At 38.8% G+C, this 25,221-nt stretch overlaps 1 protein-coding gene across 2 annotated transcripts in view; it reads left to right on the top strand.

The window, feature by feature from the left end:
- SAMD12 (sterile alpha motif domain containing 12) overlaps positions 1–25,221 on the top strand; it is a 414,895-nt gene that overhangs the window by 206,182 nt on the left and 183,492 nt on the right. Inside the window, exon 4 of one of the 2 annotated variants that reach the window (XM_003408277.4) lies at positions 22,263–22,403. In XM_003408277.4, the coding sequence (XP_003408325.2) occupies positions 22,263–22,403 (141 nt within the window). Of the gene's footprint in view, positions 1–22,262; positions 22,422–25,221 lie in introns of both variants that reach the window. The other variant, XM_064268011.1, reaches the window with a different exon arrangement.

Below are 25,221 nucleotides of genomic sequence, written 5' to 3'. Positions count from 1 at the left end.
CTTTAGGTGTATCCACAATACATGTGAATGTCCTTATATATACACTTTATAAATAATTTCATAATTATGTTTACTATAACACATACTTCTAAGTAGAAAATAAAAAGGGATCTAATAAAGACAAAGTACACTTAAGATGACATTCATAGTTAACAATAGTGAATATAAATAGTTTTTCTTGTTCATTTTGAATTTGTAGGACCCTTTTCTTGTCATAATAGTAGATCATCATTGCTTTTACCTCATAGTGCAACTGATTAAATGTTTTTAATAGGAACAAAAAGTCAGGTTCACCATTTTATTTGTTTTCAAAAACTGTTTTATGTTTCTTACCTATTTTATGTGAGTCAGCTTGGTTAAAACTGAATATTATAAACTACAAATTCCCTTAACCAAACACAGGTAATAAGGGTATGTCCCATTATGATGAGTAGGATCTCTTCAATATGGGTGACTCCTCAACCCTGTGGAATCCTCACTTTTCTCTTGGGAATACTTTATATACACCGTGATATTTATTCACTAATGAATTCTTATGTTTTAGATAAAAATAAATGTACAAAGATAGTTTTGTTTTTGCTATGTCCTAATGGATCATCTGGCTCACTACGTAGTGTGTGAACACTCCATAATGAAAACAATTGACATAGAGGATTTTTAATAAATATGTGTTGAGTTAATAAAAAAGTGAATGCCGACATAAAGTAAGCACTCAATATTTGTTGAATGAAGAATGAAATCTCTGTATCTACAACAGAAAGAAAATTACAGAAATCTTAGTCATTCTTAACAACTCATGTCCTCAATAATCTTGTCAAAATATTATAGAAGAGTGGAACTTATTTTCTAGGAGATGCATTCCTACTGGAGGTTGATTTGAAAAATTAACTTTCTGTAAAACTAATAATTTTTCCTTCCCTCCACACCCTTCCCATTTGTAACTTCATCTTGATATCTTGGGTTTTACATTTTGTAACAGCTCATAAATCATTTAATTTCATTCAACAATTAGCTAAGTTGATTTAGCAATATTAATATCTTTTTTGTTATTTTTAATGAGAGAACTAAGGCATACTAAGCTGAAATTTCTTGCTTAAGGCCACATAGAAAATCAGTAACCAAGATGGGATTAAATTTGAAAATTCTGGCGTAGAGGCTTTACCTGTATTCCTTTGAGCCATTATGGACTTTTGATCTTTGCTTGAAATAATTGATGATTAAGTGAGCAGACTTTCTTTTAAATCATCAAATAGTGGATCTTCTAAAACTAAAAGCAATTTTTATAATAAATTCAATAATAATTATATTTTATGGAATAGAATTGCTATAAGACAGCCTATTAGCTACAAGAATCAGATAACATACTACCTTGATTCTTCCAGAATCCTTTTTAGGGGAAGGTGAAAACTTGACTACTCTGTTTACTTCCGTCCCAAAGCAGGGTCTGGTGGTTGGTGCTAGAGCAGAAAATTAAGGGAGCTCTCATCTGTGAATCTTCAGGTTTCTCTGCAAAGCAAAACTCTTCTCTGGAATAATTACAGTGGGCAGTAGTTGAATAGAAAAGTTGATGATACTGGAGAATTTGAAGTAGCAGGGGCGTAGAGTTGATTCCCAGAAAAAAACTGTCAGGCAGGTCTGAGCATCCAGGTGAGGTTGGAGAGACCATGACTTAACTTGTACTGACAGTGGTCCACACACTTATGTAACTTCTCTCTACTGATGTGTAGACTGAGAAGGTAGGTGATTGGTGTGATACTTTAGTGAAGTTTAGCTGGTCTTTTGTAGCTTAAGGACACTGAATTTGAGGATACTGTCAAGGAAGTCTTGTATGTAATTGAGTGTAGAGTTGGAGTGAGAAAGTGAGCTTACGTGGGAATTTACAGATTTGAGAAAAGGAGAATTTGTGTGATGAGGCTGAAAGGGAAGATAGCTGGAGTGACAGAACAGCTAGGCACCTTAAGAGCTCAACTAATACACTGTGATGACAAAGCCCAGAATGTGCTTATGAGGATGGGTAGTTGAAATATGATAACAGATAGATTATTTTGTATGACAGAGACTGGAATTTGAGGCAAAAATGAGTCTGTGATCCAGGGACCATAATTCCTCTGGGGATATAGATGACTGATGGAGAAGGTGGGTAATGAGAGGAGGGGTAGCAATGCATTTGGAGAATAGCATGAACCTCAAAGGAAAAGGGTCTCTTTTATGAGACTAGAGTAATACTTATATGGAAACAGCAATGGGAAGCTGTCAGCAACAGTCACTTGGATCCACCCGACTCTCTGACCTCCCCCTCCTTCCAGTGACATTTGTCAAGAAGGAGAGATGTCCAGTTTAAAACCAAAAAATAAAAATAAAGTTTGACACCTTTGTCCATATATCATCCTAGCTAAGGAATGCAAAATATGTGTAGTAATTATTTTCACCTAATTTCCTTGTAAGAAATATTGGGAACAGGCATTTTAAGGAAGATCTTGTATATTTCTTCTCTTTAAGACTGTTAAATCTGGTTCAATCCAGTTTACGTGACCTGGTTAAACCAACATTCCCCAGCCTCCTGAACTCATTGAACCTTGTTCTATTGCTCCATGGAAAATACTTTTTATGACTGACTGTAGAGAGAAAACCAAAGAGAAGTCAACAAGATTTTTCTTGGTATCCATTTGCACATATGATTTCCATTGACTGCTAATATTTATTATTGGAAAATATTATCTCCATCTAGCACTTTCTTTATAGTCTGGAAACATGATGACTGAGAAGGGACATAAAATCTGTAAAGTCATTAGTGGCAAGGACTAAAGGGTTTTCAAACTGGTTTTCCAGATTTTCAAATTCTAAGACAAAATGATTTACCCATCCTTTTTTTGTTGTTCGTCTTTCGTTTCCTCCCTTCCTCCTTTCATCCTTTCTCTTTTTTTTATGTATAACTTACATACAACAAAGTACACAAATCTTAAGCGTACAACTCAATAATTTTTTACATGTGCGCATACATATGTGTGAAGCTTACTCAGATCAAAACACAGAATGTTTCTAACATCCCAACAGGCTTCCTTGTGCCTCCTTCCAGTTGATATCTTCAGAGCTAATCCTCTGATCTCTACCATCATAAATTAGGAGTCCTCGGATAGTGCAAATAGTTAAAGCACTCAGCTGCTAACTGAAAGGTTGGTAGTTTGAATTCACCCGGAGGCACCTTGAAAAAAAGGTCTAACATTCTGCTTTTGAAAAACCAGCCATTGAAAACCCTGTGGAGCATGCTTTTAGTGTGACACACATGTGGTCTCCATGAGTTGTGATCGACTCAAGGGCAACTGGTTGGTTTACCACTATAGGTTAGTTTTTTTCATTTTTAAAGTACTTATCTGGCATTTTTCCTATAACATTTTTCATGTAAAATATATCCATGTTGTTGAGTATAACTGTAGTTTGTGGTTTTTCATATTGAATAATATTCCATTATTGAACATACCCTAATTTATCCGTTCGGTTGCTGGGTCATTTCCGGCTTGGGGCTGTTATGAATGAAGCTGCTATGAACATTCTTGTGGAATGCCTTTTGGTGGAAATAAGCACACATTTCCTTACCCAGGAATGGAATTGCTGGATCTTATGTATGTTTAGCTTAATAGATACTCCAAAGTTTTTAAAAGTGATTATTCCAGTTTACACTTACACTAGCAATATATGATAGTTCAGGCTACTCCATATCCTTGGCAACATTGGTATTCTGAGAACTTTTAATTATAGCTCTTGGTGGAGTTGTAAGACTAGTCCACTCTTGAACTAAAATAAGACAATTTTAAAATGAATGAAGGAAGGTAAAGGTTCAGGAAGAAGACCATTAATCTTACTGACCTTTTAGAAACTTCACAAGTAGAAAACAGTAACATATTTTTGAGCTGACATTTCTCTAAGTGTGACCCCCAGATCTCATGCCTCAGCCTCATTCAGGGTGCTTGGTAAGCATACACATCTGAGGCTGCACCCCATATCCACCAAGGGAGAATTCCAGTCCCTGAAGTCTGAGTGCATACCAAACTCCCTTGGTAACTTTTATGGATGTTAAACTTTTAACACCACTGTATAGATTTCCACCACTCATCTATCAGATTGTCATACTGTGGTGGCTTGCGTGTTGCTGTGGTGCTGGAATCTATGCCACTAGTAATACAAATACTAGCAGGGTTGACAGCAGAACATTGTCTAATATAGTGCTGGAAGATGAGCCTATCAGGTTGGGAGGCACTCAAAATAAAACTGGGAAAAAGTTGCCTCCTCAAAGTAGAGTTGATCTTGATGACGCAGATGGAGTAAAGCTTTCGGAACCTACACCTGCTGATGTGTACCATGATTTAAAATGAGAAAAAAACAGCTGCAAAAATCCATTAATAATCAGAGTGTGGAACGTACAAAGTATGAATCTCGGAAAATTGGAAGTTGTCAAAAATGAAATGGAATGTTTGGAGATCAATATTAGCTGAAATTGACTGGTTTTGGCCATTTTGAATTGAACAATTATATGATCTGCTATGCTGGGAATGACAAATTGAAGAGACATAGCATGGCATTCATCGTCAAAAACAACATTTAAGATCTGTCCTGAAGTACAACACTGTCGGTGGTAGGATAATATCCATGTACCTACAAGGAAGACTAGTTAATACAAATATTATTCAAATTTATGTGCCAACTGCTAATGCCAAAGATGAATAAATTGAAGATTTTTACCAAGTTTTGCAGTGTGAGATTGATCAAACATGTACATCAAGATGCAGTGATAATTACTGGTGATTGGAATGTGAAAGTTGGAAATAAAGAAAAAGGATCAGTAGTTGGAAAATATGGCCTTGGTGATAGAAACAACGTCGGAGATCACATGATAGAATTTTGCAAGACCAGTGACCTATTCATTGAAAATACCGTTTTTCAAATACATAAACAACAACTACACACATGGACCTCACCAAATGAAATACACAGGAATCAAATCAACTACACCTGTGGAAAGAGACAATGTGGAGAAGCTCAATATCAGCAGTCAGGACAAGGCCAGGGGCTGGCTATGGAACAGACCATTGATAGCTCATATGCAAGTTCAAGCTGAAGCTGAAGAGAATTAAAACAGGTCTACTAGAGCCAATGTACTACCCTGCATATATTCCACCTGAATTTTTATACCATCTCAAATATAGATCTGATGCATTAAACACTAATGAGCAAATACCAGACAAGTTGTGCGATGACATCAAACACATCATACACGAGAACCAAAAGGGAAGAACACACTCAGAAAGAACTGAAGAAAAATTTCAAGCCTCGAGTTGCAATTTTGAAAGATTCTGTGATGAAAATATTGAACGATGAAGGAAGCAATAAAAGAGGATAGAAGGAATACACAGAGTCACTGTATCAAAAAGAATTGGTTGACGTTCAACCATTTCGGGAGGTAGTATATAATCAAGAACCAATGGTATTGAAGGAAGGAGCCTAAGCTGCACTAAAGGCATTGGTGAAAAACAAGCTTCCAGGAATTGACGGAATACCAGTTGAGATGTTTCAGCAAATGGATACCATGCTTGAAGTGCTCACTCGTCTTTGCCAAGATATTTAAAAGAACAGCTACCTGGCCACCAACTGGAAGAGATCCATATACATGCCCATTCCAAAGAAAGGTGATCTAACAGAATGTGGAAATTATTGAACAATATCATTAATAGCATGTGCAAGTAAAATTTTGCTGAAGATAACTCAAAAATGGTTGCAACAGTACATTGATAGGTAACTGCCAGAAATTCAAGCTGGACTTATAAGAGGACGCACAACAAGGGACATCCTTGCTGAAAGAGAATACCAGAAAGATGTTTACCTGTGTTTTATTGACTATGCAAAGACATTCAATTATGTGGATCATATGGACTCAAATATAACAGCGATTTTGAGGTTGGCAATCCTCAAAATCCTCAATTTTGAGCAATGTTTCTTTCTGTTGTACGTAGGGTCACTATGAGTCAGAACTGACTCAGTGACACCTGACAACAACAACAGCATGTAAATTTTTGGAATGGCAGAAACCTCAAATGGCAACTAAGAAACATTGGATTAAATTCATGATAATTGTATTTTCAGACTAACAATTGAGGCACTCTGAAATGGACTGCTTGAAGAAATCTCAGCCACCTTGGATATCAAATAGTCTATCATGCGGGTAATTGGAATCCCGGAAGGAGAAGAAAGAGGGACCAAGACCAAAGAAATATTTGAAGAAATCATGGCTGAGAATTGTCTAAAATTAGTGCAGATACCAAAGCACAGATTGAAGAAGCTCACAGAACAAAAACCGGGATAAATTATGAACAACAACAAATCATACAAAGGGATATCATATTGAAACTACTGAAAACCAAAGACAATGTATTTCTCATCTTTATTCCCAAAGCATGGTAACATTTTTTTTCTTCTTCTTTTTGACAAGAATCCCGTGGCCTTCTAAATTTAAGTTAAAGATCCTTTTTTGTAAGAGACTGACACTGCTATTTTTCTGTCTCCCTGGAACCTACCCTCCATCTGATTTATTTCTCATGGTGCACTTTATTATATTATGTCTTGACAGACCTGTCAAATCCCGGCCTTTGAAATTGACTCTTTAAGGCCATTTTCTCTAAATATTCACAAATGATTTTAAAAAACTAGCTTTTTTTTTTTAATTTAATAATAGTAACTTTAACTAAGCCCTTTCTATGTGGCAGATACTGTTTATGTAGAGATCATCTTGTTTAATCTTCACCCTGATGAGAATCTTGTTAAATAAATACTATTATTATCCTTTTTTTTTTTTCTAACAAATGTTGAAACTGAGGCTAAAGGGGTTTAAAATATTGTTCAAATTTACTGAGCTAATAAGTGGAATAGCCACAGTTTAAACTCAAAATCTGACTCTTCACCATTCTATAACCTGTTGCCATGGAGTCAGTTTTGACTTGTGATGACCCATGTATGCAGAGTACAACTGCATTCTGAGGGGTTTTCAAGACTGTGACCTTTCAGAAGCAGATAGGCAGGCTTTTTTTTTTTTTTGAGGAGCCTTTGGGCGAGTTCATACCACCAACCTTTCAGTTAGTAGTCTAGCGCTTCATCATTTGTGCCAGCCAGGAACACTAACCATTCTACATACTGCCTCCCCAATTAAAAAAAAAAAAAATCACAACACACCTACATACACACTTAAAGAGTATATATAACATTTATAAAAATATAGCAGACTTTATTCCCCATTTTCTCTGAGAATTATAGCCCAAGTCACTCAACAGTTTACAGCACATTTTATCTTTTTACCTTTGTTTTCCTTAGTCCAGTTTAACAGCGACCTGCTTGAAATTATCAGATACTCTCAATTCTTAGAGTTGTACTAAAGGAACTGGCAAGCTGGCATGAAGATGCAGCATTCCATACACAGGCAGATGCTAGCCTCAGTGTTTATGTGGAAAGATGTGATAAATGACGAGAGAAGCTTTGTACCCAATTCACAGTACAGGGTGTGTGGGTGACCTTTTGACAAGGATTTTGATAAATTTTAGAGATTGCTCACCAGCAAGTTCTTCTTACCCCATTTCACTATGTGTTCTGGCAAGTTTCTCTGTCTTAAGCTACGTGTAGCAACTAGTTACTAATGTCAGATTTTCTTTAAAAAGAGAAGTCTAATAAGACCTGCCTTACAAAAAGCTTTGTGTTATCAGAGGTCATATGGTGAAATCTGAAGATGCTTAACGTCCTGGGATCCTTCTGCTCTGATTATCCTGGCAAACGCTAGCATCTGCTCCTTCATGATTCAACTTCATCTGACCAGAACCCCATACCTCCTCCATCTCTTCTGCCACACACGTTCTCAAAAGAATGTTTACTTCTGTCCATTGCTCTTTACTAGAGGGAAAACAGGACAGGAGATTTCTAAGGATTAAGTTACATTCCTTAGATGAAAGGCTGGGGTTTTACACACACAATAACATCCTTCATCCTTTGACCCTTCTGACTTTTCTGTAACAATTCCCTTATAAACCCCAATCCTTGAATACTTTGTCAATGTCATTATCACATATAACTTGCATCTATATCTAGAAAGCTTTCAAATAAAGTCCTATCTCCTTGATGTTCACATATTATTTCTCCATTTGCCTCTCCACTCCATCTTACATATTTCTCTCTGATATTTTGATCTATGAGGACTTGCCTTTGATTAAGGACTCCACTCCTTAAATGTTCTTTTTCCGTTACTCCGCTTTATCAAAAGATTGGAGGCACCTCGGGTGACCCAACAGCCCTGGCATATTAAATCTGGGTGTCAAATGCATGTACTTGCTTTGATAGATGACCTAATAAGCCTTTTCCATCTCTAATTTCAATGATTTTGTAATTCCGAATTATTACTTTTTGTAGCCATAAGATGTTCTTCTCGTCTAACTTCCCTGTGTTTCCCAAGATCTCATAATTAAATGCAGTAGATTTAGAATCTAATTCTGGAAACATGTGCTTTTTTCATATAGAAAGACAAGGAAATGGAGCTTCATAAATCAGAATATTGAGCTTAAAATATAGTTTATAAGGAGCAAATAAAGGAAATGTAAATCATGCTCAAGAAAGGCTCACTTTCATCTTAAAAGTTGGATTAAAAAATCATGTGGATACGTTTGTAAGTGATGAAAAGACTTCCCGAAAATACAATCTCAAGGTTAAATGTAGAAGCGCATTTAGTAACTATTCAAGCAGTCCCAATATCCTCCTAAGCTTTGTGTACGTGTGTGTGTGTATAATCACAGCAATGAATCTCATGATTTAGCTCATTTAAAAAGTGAATTGTAATAGGTCTGTCTCACATGTCCTCATAAGGTTTGAATGTTTTGATTAGTCACAGCAAGCCCAGAGTTGTAATAATCCAGTTCAGAAAATACACAGGACCTGAGGCAAAAAGAAACCAGAAAGACTATTACTTTACTATCAGAGGAAATCTTGAAAGAAATGTTATAAATTCAAATTTTCATCTGTGGCCAGTTTTTTTTTTTTTTTTAGCATTCTATGATTAAGGGAGAGCTCTAGAAATATTCACCTCAAACACTTAATGTCTTTTTTGCTAGACATGAGGCGCCAAAATAGCCCAAATGGTCCAGAATGGGGTGACGTAGCACTGGAAAACGCAATACAAACCAACAGAAATTTGATGTTCAAGTAGAGACTTATAATTTAGACCTAATAATTCCATCAAGTCATTTATAAGGATGGTATCATCTGATTTTTCAGTTTAGGCACATATTGAGGCTATTCTTCACCAGATTGTGAACTTGTAACATTTGACACCTTTACACAGAAGAATTCATTTAATGAACATAGTTTTCATTGAACTCAAGCCGTTATATGGCTGCAATACATTTATCAGTTACAGGGTGTTTTCAAATTTGGTTCTGTTTTTAGTGGCGGCTCAGTATTCATTGGAATTAGCCCTTCCCTTGACAGCGGCCGTGTCCTGGCTTGTAATGGTATATATTCTCACAGTCACGACATGGTGGAGTGTGTGTTGATTTACAGGTTTTTATAGCTGAAGGCATGTATTCTGTTATGCTCCATTACTCTGCATACAAAGGGAAACATTGCGATTTTAAAACCAAGCTCACTTCTTCAGTTGTTGAGAAGATGTAGCTCCTGCAGAGGGCAAAGGACAACGCTGCATTTCCCTGTGGCTTTGTTGTCTGGAGCTTCGACATATTTATGTATTCAAGTGCCTCCTGTTTTAAGGAAACCCACTATTTGAAAACATAAATTTACAAGATTAGGGCTCAGTGAGTCTAACTTTATGTCACCCTCTTGTTAAAATTTGCAGATTTTTTTGTGAGGAATTTGCTCAAAATCATGTTCAGTATGGGATAGTGATTAAAAGCACAAGCTTTGAAGTCTGATGGACCGAAATTGGACTCAATGCATGAACTCTTCTACCTGGGAAGTCTTTGTCAGGACCCCTAACTCCCCCTGAGCTTTAGTTTTTCTCATCTGAAAAATGAGAGAATTCAGTGTGCCTACATTTTTTTACCTCATGAGGTAGTCATGAGAATCCAATGAGATAATGCATGTCAAGCACTTAACAGAGCCTGGCATATAACAAGCCCTCAATAAGATAGATTATATAGAGATATTTATGTGTGTGTGAAAATAATGTATGAGTATATATATATATACATGTGTATTTATGATTTGCATGGCACTCAAGTACATAGTGTACTCTGATTACATAGTGCTCATAGTATTTATATAAAATGAGGCACACTTACAAAATCAATAGGTGATATACATATAGAATTTTTATCAGCAGATTTATCTTACTAATTATGTATTACAGAGGCCACTATTAAAATTCATTTCCATTCCCTGCACACACACCTGCTGGATAGAGAGGTAGGTGACCTAGAAGCGTGCTGAATGGTACAGTGAAGCCACCTGCACTGTTTTAAAATCACCACAGGCAACATGTAATGTTTGTGTCAGAGAAATCAGTTGGTTACCCCCTTTGCCCAGTGATACCCTGCTAGAGTTTGGGTTCCCTAGGCAGCCAACTGAGAGAAGATCTGTGTGTTGGAAATTTATAAAGAGTTATCCTTGAGTTCAACACCTGAAGGAAAAATGAAAGAAGTAGGATTGGAGAGAGAGAGAAGTTGGACTGTAATTCAGTCATAAGATCTTGGTCAACCCCCACCCTCTCTGGAGCTGGGATTGCCCTTTAGAGTTAGTTGACCTAAGTGGGGGTAAGGGAGTACGGAGGGTTGAACCTGTACACCTGGGTAGCACAGTTAAGTGCTTGACTACTAGCCTAAAGGTTGGTAATTTGAACCCATGCAGAGGCATCTCAGACGACAGGTCCGGTGATTTGTCACAGCCTTGAAAACTCTATGAAGCAGTTCTACTCTGCACACATGGGGTCACTGTGAGATGGATTCAACTCTAGGTAACTAACAACAACAACCCCTTCCCCACCCATCAGTTATTGGATGCAGGTTATCTTCAAGAAGGAGGCATGACCTTGGGCAAGATGGCTCTTTTCAGCCCGGGGCAATTTCCAAAATGGCTGACAGCTCAGAGATGTTAGCAGGCAACACTGGCAGCAGCTTGGGTAATAAGTCCTTTAGTCCTTGACAGAGATATGTGTGGCACAGCATGAAGTCCACTACCAACAATTAGAGCCAATTATTGCTGGAAAATGTTATTTTATTTGGCCTAAGTTATGATGGTCCAAACAGTTAAACGCTGACTACTAGCTGAAAAGTTCATGGCTCAAACCCACCCAGAGGTGATATAGAAGACAGGCCTAGCAATCTGCTTTCAAAAGATCACAGCCTTGAAAACTCCGTGGAAGAGTTCTCTGTACACATGGGGTTGCCGTCAGTCGGAACTGACTCAGCAGCAGCAGCAACAACGATCTGGTCTCTACTTTTGTCTTTCTCCCTTCCTTTTTCTTCTCTCTCCCACTCCTCCATCAACCATTTTTTGATGATCCATAATCATGATCCACTGTGCACAAGGCAATATAATGGAGGCTAGAAATGAAAAGGCTCTTTTTAAGGGCTCGCTTTGTATGGCGTAGTGGTTAAGAGCTGTGGCAGCTACTGAAGTGGCCAGCAGTTCAAATACACCAGGCAATCCTGGGAAAACCCTATGGTGCAGATCTCCTTTGCTCTATAGGGTTGCTATGAGTCAGAATTGACTCAACGACAATGAGTTTGGGTTTTTTTTTTTGTATGTGTGAAAAGACCAGACAGTGGAAGGGGTGGGGAAAATGAACTTTGGAGTTGGAAAAATAATAACTCAAATTTCTACTCAAAATTTATAGTCATTTAAATTCTCAAGCCCTATTTTCCTCATTTTTAATATGGGGATAATAATTGAAATTGTCCAGAGGACTATCCAAAGAATAAAAATATGTAATAAATTGCTCACGGTTATGCTAGCCCATTGTCATTGCCCCATAAATTGTTGTTAAAGAGGATGTTTTTAATTTTTATCATAATAGTGATAATATCAAAGGTTTGTGGATCTATTTCCTTGTAACTCCTGTACCTTTGTGTGGTGTAGCAAACAAAAGATAACTGACTAGGAGAAAAGCACAATTATTGAGTGACCCAGATGTGTTAGACTCTTCGCTGTTCAACACAATCTGTAGGCTAAACATTTCTGTGTCTCAAAGACCTTAAATTGGAAGATAGGTTCTAGTGACTAAACCTTGCCAGGTTTCTCAGCATTCAGCTGGAATGGCTGTTTGCTCCTTCTTGAACTACACTCTTTCTGACACCTAGTTTTTCCAGATTTCTTTCCATGTCGCCAGTCACTCCTTAGCAATGTCCTTGTTGGCCCATCTCACTGATCTAACCACTCAGCACCAGAGTTCTTGCAAGGGTAGTCCTGGGACCTCATCTTTGTTCATGCTCACCATCTTCTTGCCCATGGGTTTGTATATCAACTCTGTGATGATAATTTCCAAGTTAAAGCTCCAGACCCGATTTATCCTTGCAGCTCCAGCCTATACACCTGTGTGGCCACTTTATATTCCTATTTAGTATCTTATAGGTAGTTCAGATGGTAGTTCAGGTGTGTTACATATCCGAGCCAGAAGCTTTAACCTTTTCCCTCAAACTTGCTTGCTCAGTCTTCTGCACTTAAGCAATTGCCCTTTCTTTTGTTTTAGTGCCTCAGCTAGAAACACAGGGATCATCCTTTACAGCCCCTCTTGCCTCAAATACACTAATCTGTCGTCTAATCGAAGGAGCCCTGGTGTTGCAGTGGTTAAGTGCTCGGCTGCTAACTGAAAGGTCAGTGGTTCGAACTCACCAGCTGCTCTGAGGGAGAAAGATGTGGCAGTCTGCTTCCATAAAGATTTACAGCCTTGGAAACCCTATGGGACAGTTCTACTCTGTCCTATAGGGTCACTATAATTTGAAATCGACTCAGTGAGAGTGGGTTTGGTTTGGTTATCATCTAATCAAGTTCTTCTGATTCTACATGCAAAATATCTCCTCTGCCTACTTTCTCCTCACCACTGCCACCTCTCTAGTAGAAGCCACCATCATCTCTGCGCTCAACAAAAAGCTCCAGTTGCTGACTGATTTCTCTGCTTCTGATCTTCACCTAGACCCTCAAATGAGACTATTTTTTAAAGGTAGTCAATGTGAGAGTTTTAAAATATAAATTGCATGATGTCACTCCTCTGCAAAACTCTATACTGATTGCCCGTTACTCTCAGAATAAATAACAAGATCCTTGACCTTGCCTCTGAGACCTTGTATGATCTTGCCATTGACCTTGCCTCCAAGATCTTAAGTGATCTCATTTTACAGATGAGGAAACTACGGCTCAGTGACATTAATTAAGTTACTTAAGCTCACCATGCTAGTGTGTGCTGACACCAAAATTCAAACTCAGGTTTTCTACTCCAAGTTCAAGTCTTTTTCCAAAATAGTAAATGATCAAATGTAAATTATCACATTATTACTAGAGACATGAATGAGCTAATATGGAACCAAAATGTTTTATAGCCAAATCTAAGCCAAAAGAGAAAATTATACCAAGGAGCCTCATTTTTTTTTTCCAGGTTTCTTACTCAGTGTTCATTATTATTGTTTATGATAGATTATAGAAGAAGTCTATTATTCATTATAGTGTGTGCTTATTTGTACCCACAGTGAACAAAGTGTTACCTAGAACAATGACTTAAAACTTTTTGTGGTTGGAGAACCCTTTATATGGTGTTTTGGTTCCAGAATGGTGAGTCTAGTGCATTGCTGGGTAAAGACCCGTAGTTGCTGGAGAAAACTCGAGTAGGCATTGCTTGTTTTCTTTCCAAGTAATTCTTGAAATGTCTCATTTCAACTTGGAGTCCTTTAGGGAGCTCAGTTTGAGAATTTAAAATACCTGAGATACACGTCCTGTCAAAATGCAATTACAGAAAAAGAAGCATAGCTAAGCACCCTAACTGTCAAGCAGAGGGTTGAGAATAGTTATAGCCACTGAAGGGCTGTGCTATGTAGGCTTTGGTGTTGCTATTTGTAGATATAAATTGGCATTGGTGTGCCATACATTTCATGTGTGGAGAGAAGAGGGACATAGAGCTGACCGTAGACCTGCCTCTGGCTGGCCCTCAACCTTAGGACTGATTGTCATCATTACCCATTGCTAACTTTTACTGAAGACTTATTATGTGCCAGACACTGTGCTAAGTGCTTTCCATATATCATCTCATTTCATCTTCATAAATATTCCTATGACAGAATGTGTTAATTTTCTAGACTGCTGTAATAAAATACCACAAACTGGGTGGCTTCTAATAGAAATTTATTGTCCCACAGCTCTGGAGACCAAAAGTCCAAGATCAGGGTGTCGATCATATTGATTCCTTCTGAGGCTTTGAGAGAGAATCTGGTCCATTCCTCCCTCCTAGCTTCTGATAGCTCCAGGCATTCCTTGGCTTAAACCTGCAGAGTCACATGGCTTTCTTCTTCTGTCTCCCTCTCTCTGTGTATCTTCTTCCCTTTTATAAGTATACCAGTCAACAGGATTAGGACCCACCCTGCTCCAGTATGAGTTCATATTAACCGATAACATCTTCAAAGACCGTATATTCAAACAGGGTTGCATTCACAGATACGGGGGTTAAAACTTCACATATCTATTGGGGAAGATACGATTCAATCCACAACACAGAGGTTCCCATTGATAAGATGAGAAAATTGAGACTTCAATCAGATTATATAAGTTGCTTAAGGTAGCATGTCATGTAAGTGGTGGAGACAAAACTCACACCCAAGTATCTGATACGCGGGAGTATGTCATTAACCACCAGAAGGCCACGTGTCCTGCTATCACAGCTATCCAGTGCTCCCTTTTCCTTGTGCTGCCACTCTTCAAGAGTGATCTAACTCATCAGCGTGAGCTCACTCCCTTTTTCTCCCATTCCTTTTCTCCCGCCTGCCTCCTGCTACAGTATCATAGTCTCTAGGATGGATTAAGAGAGTAAAGCCATCCTCCATCCCTGTCTCAAGTCCCACATTTATTAGCACCATCGCTAGCCTGGACTGCTAGTCAGCTGTTGGAGGCCTGAAAGTCTTCTGCAAAGTCAAGATATTGGCACCATGGCCATGCCAAAACCAGTCAGTTGAAATGTACGTGAAAACATGAGTCCCTTACCCTTAGGCTCTGACACATTCTTATAACTTTTTCTCTTGAAAAATTCATTTTGATACTGTCCAAATGTTATTTTAGTGGTTTATTAAGCCAGATTTTAGATGTTGGCAATATATAAAGGAAAAGATACACTCCCTGCTTTCAAGAGAGTGTAATCTAAGTAAGGGAATAGACACCATTGCTATAGCATTTACCACCTTCTATTTAATGTGCAGGTTCCAGGGGAAATCAAGGTACACTTGCTGAAAAGTGGGGCCTGAGCAAACCCTGGAAACCCATCAAACAAGGAGGAAGGAAGGGCATGTGTGGAGACCTGCATAAAAGAGACCCAGGAAAACCTGTTCATGTTGCTTATCTTATACAACCTAACTTATAGTGATGCAACATGTGACATCAGATTATAGACTTGCAGTTTGATCAGTGTATTTTTGCTCCTTTTTTGGAGTTCAGAAGGGAGCATTACTTAGCTGTGCATGTTCCTTGTCTCCTCAGCATTGAAGCAATGTGTCATTGTTTAAGATTTTAGATCTCTCAAATCTTTTTCACTTATCAGACAAGGAGGAAACTCTGGTGGCGTAGTGGTTAAGTGCTATGGCTGCTAACCAAAAGGTTGACAGTTCAAATCCACCAGGCACTCCTTGAAAACTCTACGGGGAAGTTTCTACTCTGTCCTATAGGGTCACTATGAGTTGGAATCAACTCCACGGCAGTGGGTTTGGTTTTTTTTTTTTTTTTTGGTTTATCAAACAAGGAATCTTTAGTCAACTCTCATTACTCTCTTATTCATGAGGCTGCTTATATTAAATGCCACTTCGAAGTGCTATACTTATGGGTTTGGAGACATTTGAAGATCAAATTCATGAGAGTTTTTAATTATAGAACCAATTTGGGATGTGTGTTCTGATACTGTGTGCTTTGTTGCTTTAAAGACCTGAGCATCAGTTTCCTCATCTGTAAAATAGTAAATTATTCTTTTGTGGATTAAGTGGCATCGTGGATGGGATAGGGCTGGTCACATAGTAGGTGCTTTTACAAGAAGGAAGTTTGTGTTGGTTTGTCGCCTCACCCACCTGAGTCCTATAAACACCCATTGCCATGGATTAGTCTGTCTCTTGGATTAGTTAGCATTTTGAGAATTAGTTAATTGAAAGCAAACTCCTAGACAAGTGGTTCTCAGCCAGGGGTTTACCCCTAGGGCACATTTGACAATGTCTGGAGACATCTTGGAGCCCTGGTAGCACAGTGGTTAAGAGCTACAACGACTAACCAAAAGATCAGAGAATCTACCCGTTGCTCCTTAGAAACCCAGTGGGGCAGGTCTACTCTATCCTATAGGGTTACTATGAATTGGAATTGACTTCGAGGGCAACAGATTTGGGTTCTTTGGGTTTGGAGACATTTTTGGTTTCATACGGGGTGGTGGAGGGGATACTGCTACCAGCATCTAGTAGGTAAACGCCATCTGATGATACACAGCACAGTCCCTGAAAGCAGTAATTATCCAGTCCAAAACACCGTTAGTGCTGAGGTTGAGAAATTCTGTTTCTAGAGAGACAAAGTTAAGCCAAAAGGTTAAACTCTACTTGCATATCATTCTGATGACTTTTAAAATTTGGCCTGTAATCAATAGAATTTCTTTTTCCATTTGCCCCTCCATCCTGAGAAAGGTTTTCCCATTTCACCATCAGGACACCATCATCTCGGCCACCTCCATCAGAGTTTTGAAGTGAGCTATACAATTCCCCAGCGGGTCTTGGATGAACCCCTTGACCCTTCTTTAGGTCTGTTTCCTTTCCTGTATGGTGTACTCTCTATTTTGCTGACTTGGGTGAGTACTTAATCAGGACAGCAGGAGGAGACGGATGCCATAGCATCCAAATTGTGCAAATGAAGAAGCTGATTGGTAGAAAAACAACAATGACATCACTGATCATGTAGCTAATAACTAGTTGATCCAACCCTGGACTTTCAACTCCAAACCCAAGACCTCTTTCTTTTTGCGAGAGCTTTCCTAATACTCATCCTCTTCCATGGTCATTGTCACAGAGTTTATCATGTAATTGTTTCTTAGCGGTTTAATGCTTGCTGGTCTTACATCTGCAGGTAATATTTAAGCCCCATAAAGGCAGCAGCACTGTTTTCCTCTCATCTACTGAATCCATCTGAAGCTGAGACAGCTTTCACTCATTAATTTTTTCTAACAAATAGATCCCTAATACTAATAAAGTTAAACATTTAACAGTTCAAGAAGAAAGACAAATCCTTAGGTATCAGGAAGGGAAAGAAGAAGTAGCTTTTAAAACTGTTTTAACTTTTCTCTATCTTGGGTATGAGTCACTGGTTCAAATTAATTCACATGTAGCAATCACCCTCCCCTGTGCCTGTTCTCATGGCACATGGACAGTCTACGTACTTGGCTGTCATGGCCATGAGTAGAATATCGAGGAGGAAGAAGTTTGTCAGTAGGCCTCTCACATACTTCCTCGTAATTAATTTTAAGAGATGCCTGATGCACAGTGGGTTGCTCGCCTGGTGACACTCGATTAACAGAGAATCCCAAAACAACGCATACAGACGCTGACAAATAAAAGCAAATGTACCAAGAGGCTTGCTCTACCTATCAAAAACAGAAAAGACCTTGAAGGTGGTTTATGATATCATAAATCTTCAGCTGTAGTCTCCGTTATGTTGGTACTAGACTTCTTTGCTTGAAAAATCTGCTCTGTGGTACAAGGGAAGTAATTATGGAATCTTTCCAGGGACTCAAACAAAATCCCCAAACAACACGTCCTAGGGGTTTTTTTTTTTTTTAATTAATTTTTGGAGGGGATTTGGTAACTGTATGTACTACTGGCAACCTAAAAGTATTTAACCTTTAATTTACTATTTGGGAGCTGTATACTCCTTCTCGGAGGCCTGAAAAAGAGGGCAAAGCCACATTTTCTTTCTGAAAAGCACTATAATATAATTTCTATCCAAATTTATATTTCAGGTGGGAATTTATGCTATTCCAATTTCCTCCTATTAACATCATCAGCACCTGAATGTATTCAGCCAAAAGAAGTATATTGCCTAAAACAGTCTTTTACTTGACTGGTAAAAAAAAAAAAAAAAAAAAAAATCAATGTACGGTTCCCATCAGTATGGTAAATTACATACAGTAACTGCAGTGCAAATTTCCATTAACCCTTCTCTTCCGCCACACAGGGAAGGGACCTTCAATTAACTTCTAATCATTCTAAATGTAACCAAGCAAGTGACCAGGCTTGGCAATGTGCTCTGCTCTCAGGTGGAAGTGAGAGGAGACATATTGGTCTTGGAAGGTTTTGCCTGCATTCTTGCCAGGAAATGAGGCAATAGACTGGCTGACCTTGGAGTCCTTGCTGGCTCTGGTATTGGGTGATTTGCAGTCACCTTTAGGAAATCAGACATTGAGCTGGGGGTTACTTAAGAAGGTGGATTTGCAATGCATCTCTAGGTTATAAAAAACGGAGGGCTAGTTCAGACTAGTCCTTAACTTCACTTGTCTCTGTTGGCTGTTAATTTAGAATAGGCTGTCAAGAATGGAATGGCAGAACTTGGAATTCATTCCTAAAGTCAGTTGAAACCCCGAAGGCAAGGCTGCCGGCTTTCCAGTGAAAGTAGGAGGGACATGGGGGAGGGAGAGTGAAAAGTCAGATGTCCAAAGTGGCAACTTCTGAGCCAAATATGATCTGTACGCATGATTTAGTTGGCTCTCATCATTTGGAAAAATTTGGCCAAATTTAAATTGGGACTCTTCCTCCATAAAAATATCTGGATTTTCAGCTGTTCTTAACCAAAAAATAGAAGAAATAGCAACACTGGACCTGTGTTCTACCATAGCAAAAATGGGATGGAATTGCCCATTTTAGAAACACAGCAAACCGTCCAGTCCACCATGGGCCACCTAATCCCATCTGTCCCTTACAGTGGCCTTCTTAACACAGTATGTTACCCTCCTGACAACCAGAGCATCAGAATTTGTGACATCAATGTGATCGGGTAAGGAGGTTCCCCAGATGCATCAAGTATTCAGAAGTGTACAGATGGATTTAAGGTGGATTCCAAATAATTTATAAAGTATAATAATTAAAATACCAGAATTTGCCAGTGATGAGCTTTTTGAAAGCAAATTACTGAAAATGGGTAGCATTCTCACTCATTGACACCATGGTGGGCTTTCTTGAGATGGTGATCATGGGACAGAAGCATAGCTGCTCAGCTGAGAATTACATGTATGCTTGGGTCTGTAAGTCAGGATTCTCTTGAGTACAAGTGGAAGACATGAGCAGAGCTAGCTTAGCCCCCTCCGCCCTCCCCCCCCCCAGAATATTATTGACTTATATAACTAAGAAACCAGGGGTATCTGGCTTCAGGCAAGGCTGTATTCAGGAAGTCAAATAATGTTATCGAATCTTTCTCTCTCTCCTTCCTTTCCCCCCTCTTGTTTTCTGCTTCTCAGCTCCGTTTTCTCTATTGGCTTCATGCTCTAACAAATTCTGTCCGTATGGTAGCAAAGACAGCCACTGACAGCAACTCTAGGTTTTTATTTTGTCCCTTGGGACATGATCTAAGAAAGAAAGAGAACCTCCCTCTTGCCAACCATAACAATTCTAGTAAACAATTTTTATTTACCCCTGCCTAGGTCACGTATCCACCATTTGTTTAATAAATATTTATCTAATGGCTACATTGAGTCAGGTTCTATCTAAGTGCTTGGAAAATATCAGAGAATCCCTACCCATGGAGCTTACATTATGTGGGTGAGGGAAGAGTCAAACAATAGAATATAAACATAATAAATAAGAAAATTAGAGAGTGCTTTAGAAGGTAAAAAGTCCTATGGAGAATACATGTATATATATATTTTTTTCTTTAATTTTCAAAAGCCCTATCTGGTAACGAAGTTGTTGTTAGTTACTGTCGAGTTGCCCCAACTCATGGCTACCAAAGATATAACAGAACGAAAAGTTGCCTGCTCCTGTGCCATCCTCATGGTCTTTGGTATGTTTGAGTCCATTGCTTTGGCTATAGTGTCAGTCCATCTCATTGAGGATTCCCCTTGTTTTCTCTGACCCTCTGCTTTACCAACAATGATGTCCTTTTCTAGAGACTGGTCTATCCTGATGAGGTATCCAAAGTAAGTGAGCGAAGTGTTGCCATCCTTGCTTCTAAGGCGCACTCTGGTTGTATTTCTTCCAAGACTGATTTGTTCATTCTTCTGGCAGTCCATGGTATATTCAGCATTCTTCACCAACACCACAGTTCAAATGCATCAGTCCTTCTTTTGTCTTCCCTTTTCTTATCCAGCTTTTGCATGTGTATGAGGTGGTTGAAAAGACCATGGCATGGGTCAGGTACACCTTAGTCATCACCCGTCAGTTGGTTTGTCATACTCTGGTGGCTTGCTTGTTGCTGTGATCCTGGAAGATATGCCACCAGTGTTTCAGATACTAATAGCATCATCCATGGTGAACAGGTTTTAGCAGAACTTCCAAACTTAGACTAGGACGAAAGGTCTGGTGATCTACTTCTAATAATAATGCAATGGAAACCTTGTGGATCACGACAGAACATTGTCCAACTTGCATGTTTTGGACACTTCATCAGGAGAGATCAGTCACTGGAGGAGGACAACCTTTTAGGTGAAATGGATTGTCACAGTGGTCACAATGATGGACTCGAACATGCCAGCAATTATGAAGGCGACACAGGACTGGGCAGCATTTCATTCTGCTTTACATAAGGTCATCATGAGTCAGAGTCAACTCAACAGCAGCTATTATCATCATTGTCATGTGACATAGACTCAAAGACTTAGCATTTTTGCTTGTAGTTGATTCTATTTTTCATCAGTCAAAATGGGAAAAGATGTACAGGTGTGAAGACTGGGGATCAGAGGGCAGGAAGAGGACAGGGTGATACTATGGCCTTTAACAGCTATTGTTCTCCTTAGTTTTTGCAGTAAGCCATCTCAAAATAGAAGTACGCTTATTTCAGGGCAAGCACAGAGTGGGGGAGAATTTGGGAATTTGATAGAAATCATGGTAGGAAGGAAAGCAGGCAGACCTCCAGGGGAAAGAAATAAGGTGGAAGGAAGCCAGGTGAGGCTGACCAGACCCAGGGGGTATGCACATTGCAGGCACTCACACTCCAGGGCTCCTTGTTTCTGAGCTCTTTGGATGGTGCTTTATGCTTTGGCTTCTCTCACCCTTGCCATGCTGGAACCCCTGTTCTAGACCAGTAATGGGGATTAAGGCATAGCTCCCACCAGCTAGATATGGCACCTTGCATCTGTTGCCAGGGGTGCAGAGGGGAGTTGGACCCTTATATATTAAAACTGAAACTTTAAATACACTTTTCACAAAACTCCACTGTAACCTGGGTTAAATGTTGGTGGAGTTTCTGTATAACCACAGTGAGAGCACCCAGTTCTTCATGGAGCTGGGCTGTCGATAACATGGACTCCTGTGGGCCAGCTGGGAACCCAGCCCCCTGCGAAGAGCATTGTTTCCATGGTAACATGCAATCTCTGACCCAAATATCCTGGTTAAAATTTTGCTGTTTTATCTATCTCAATGTGTGAATCAGTCAGGGGTTGCCAGTATTAGATAAAAAACTGGGGTTTTCTTTGACACGGCCTTCATCCAGATTATCCATTCCTATTTTTTAGACACGTGAAACTGTGTGGGCAGCTCCTGTCTGGAGGGGAGATGAGAAGGCAGAGGGGGACAGAAACTGGCTGAATGGACACGAAAACAGAGGGTGGAGAGGAGTGTGCTGTCTCATTAGGGGGAGAGCAACTAGGAGTATACAGCAAGGTGTATATAAATTTTTGTATGACAGACTGACATGATTTGTAAACTTTCACTTAAAGCACAATAAAAATTAAAAAAAGAATAACGGAGAACCCTCTGGTGTTTAGGTGAAACTTCTGTTATGGAGGGATTAGCCAAAACCAAGATGGAAATCCTTCTCCAGCCATTGCTCATTTGCTTTTCCTTTTTCTTCATGAAACCCCTCAGGGCGAGCCCTGCTGAGACTTACTGACAAAAAGCTGGAGCGGATGGGGATTGCCCAGGAGAACCTCCGGCAGCACATCTTACAACAGGTGCTCCAGCTGAAGGTGCGAGAAGAAGTCAGAAACCTACAGTTACTCACACAAGGTATCCTGCTGCTTCCTAGTGAGTGAATGGAAGGGGGATGGGAGGAAAGAAACCCTCACTGTCATGACAAAGCAGGGCTAGGGTGAATGTGGTCATGTTTCTTCACAGTATTTCCTTTGTGTAAAAAAGAAAAAAAAATGACAACATGCATACGGTTTTAAAGACCACCCTCCCATAACTTCTCATACCTAACTAGAGAGAAGGATACACAAATAACTAATGGCATAATATATAAGATTTTTTCCAGAGAATTAGCGGGGTTATCTTCAGTGTGACCATACACATCTATACGGGTTTCGAACTGCACAACCTCAAAGAGTGCTCTTCACATAGATCAGGATATAATTGCGCCCCCTAGAGTTTTATCTTGTGCAGACTGCACAGCTGTACAGTTTGACCCTAGCCGTCTTTGACCATCAATTCTGAATGGGTCTTGGGATTTGAATGATTCCATGGTTCATATGGCTGGAGCCCTGGTGGCACAGTGGTTAAGAGCTTGGCTGCTAACCAAAAGGTCGGCAGTTTGAATCAATCAGCCGCTCCTTGGAAATCCTATGGAGCAGTTCTACTATGTCTCCTCCATACGACTAAATGTATAAGTGGGGTTTTCTTATGTTTCGTTTTATGTTGCTTTTCACTGGTTAGTGGCAAAAAAATTTTCATAGGGATAGTAGGAACCCTATTTAGCCTCTTGAAAATGAAATAATCTTTTCAAATAGACTATAGGAAATTTAAGATTAGGATGTCAAGACCATCTACTTCTTGAGAGAGATTATTAATAACTTTAATATGATGGGAACACTTGAGATACTTATAACCATGGAAGTGTCAGAATAAAGCTGGAAATTAAAGAAAACCTGAAGTTACACTATATATAACTTGTATGTTTATGTAAAATTTAGTCAATACCAACCACCTTTAGCAATAACCCTTTATTTTATTTTAATGCTTATTGTGCATCATTTGAAGTTAAGGGATGATAAAATATGTGTTTTTTGAGAGCCTTAGGTATTTTTTCAATCTGGCGAATATTGTGATTGCATGCATACTGATATTGCAGAAATCTGGGTCAGCCAAGCTTCATGTTATTGCATTTAGATTAACCAAGTAATAGTCCATTTGCCTAGAGGAAGTCATATACTGCCTGAAAGCTGACTGTTCTAGAAGGATAAATATAGACTCTGAGTGGTATGAAAATAGTTGTGTTTATTTGATAGGCATTATTTGCATTTTGGCTCCAGAGACTTTCAATGGTGAATTTATAGGTACTGTTTTACTGAGTGATTTAAATTTGAACTTGACAGACTGCTGTACTTTTAAGTTTCTTTTAAGAAGTAAACAGATTCAAAGACTTATGAGAAGAAAGTCCATCTCAGGGCTATTTATAATACTGAAAAAATATAAACAATGTAGAGGTCCAGCAATATATAAAAACCAAATAATTCTGCTTCAGTTCATGGGCTACAGTGAAATACAGCCATGAAAATGACATTTGTAAGTCATGTGTGACAACATGGGGAAGCACTCAAGAGGTTAAATGAAGAGGGAGAAAACATGTATAAAATTTTACTTATAATATTAGCCCAATTTTGTAATAAATATGTATTTTTAATATGTATATAGAAAAAAAGGCTGCAGGTGAATATGCCAATATGGTAATAATGGTTCTCTCTGGGTGGTGGGATTATAGGTGTGTTTGTTTTTCTTTGTATTTTTCTATTGTTTCTGAATTTTCTACTGTAAGTCTGTGTTGTGGTTGTACACACACACATTTATCTAAGCCTCTGTCACAACCAGAGTTCTGCCCAGGGTCTATTTCGTGTCTGAGCTTTCTTCAGAGCTTCTGTTTTCTTCATGTGTTGATCTGTAGAATGAGACCGCAAGTCGCTGTGTGCGCCTTCGACTCTCTGCTGCTGTCAGCCTACAGTGTGTTTGCTTTGCAGAATCATTTTCTACAGCTTTCATTGCCCTAGATGCATAATATATCAGACTTTTCCTGAGATAGTACTCAAGTCTATTAAGCTAAATATATGTTTGTGTTCTGGGAAAGTAATGTGAAGTTCAGCCTTTTCTCTTCAGTTGTTGTCACTGTCTTTAGCTTTGTAAAGCTGTGCGTTTTGAAATTCTTTTATTCCATTCCCTTTGGAAAAGATCACTGTTCTCCTGCTCGTGGATATTTTGTCTGTACTCATATTACCTTTTTTATTGCTTGCCCTTTACATGTTAATGCACCAACTCATTTCGTGGCAGGCATCTTTTAGAAAATCCATAGCGTTATTGAAGTAATGGCTTCTTTAAAAAACAAGATGAAATAAAAATCGACAAGTTGTTTATGTGTCTGATAATAGAAATTCTAAGGACAGCTGGTGTAGCTTTAAAATATTTGGGGTCTAGTTTTCTATGATAGGAATCAGAGTTCCATTTTCCCTGAGCGACCATGTACATTGTGTGAAAATTCACCACAGGAGGGATATGTGATTCAGTATTGAATATTTGATTCTTCTCTGCAAATCTTAATCAGCAGAAATAATATGCTGAGTAAGTACAAACAAAGCTTTCAGAATGTCACTTCGTTTTTGGAAATCCTTGGGCCTCCTTGAAGAGTGTGAATTACATATTCCGCCTATAAAGATATAATAACTTTCCACGGCCCACATTGAGGCTGTGACCCTAATGGAATGTAATTACCTTTTTTGTTGTTGGTGGTGGGGTTTTTAACATTTACCAAATAACATATCTTATTGAGGGGTATCTCCTTCAAAGTAGTCAATTTTTCAGGAAAGGGATGTATTTCAAGGATGATTAAATTTCTTATGAG

The sequence above is a fragment of the Loxodonta africana genome, chromosome 14 (genome assembly GCF_030014295.1).
Source record: "Loxodonta africana isolate mLoxAfr1 chromosome 14, mLoxAfr1.hap2, whole genome shotgun sequence".
NCBI classification, from domain to species: domain Eukaryota; kingdom Metazoa; phylum Chordata; class Mammalia; order Proboscidea; family Elephantidae; genus Loxodonta; species Loxodonta africana.
This window is presented reverse-complemented; position numbering and strand designations above follow the sequence as displayed.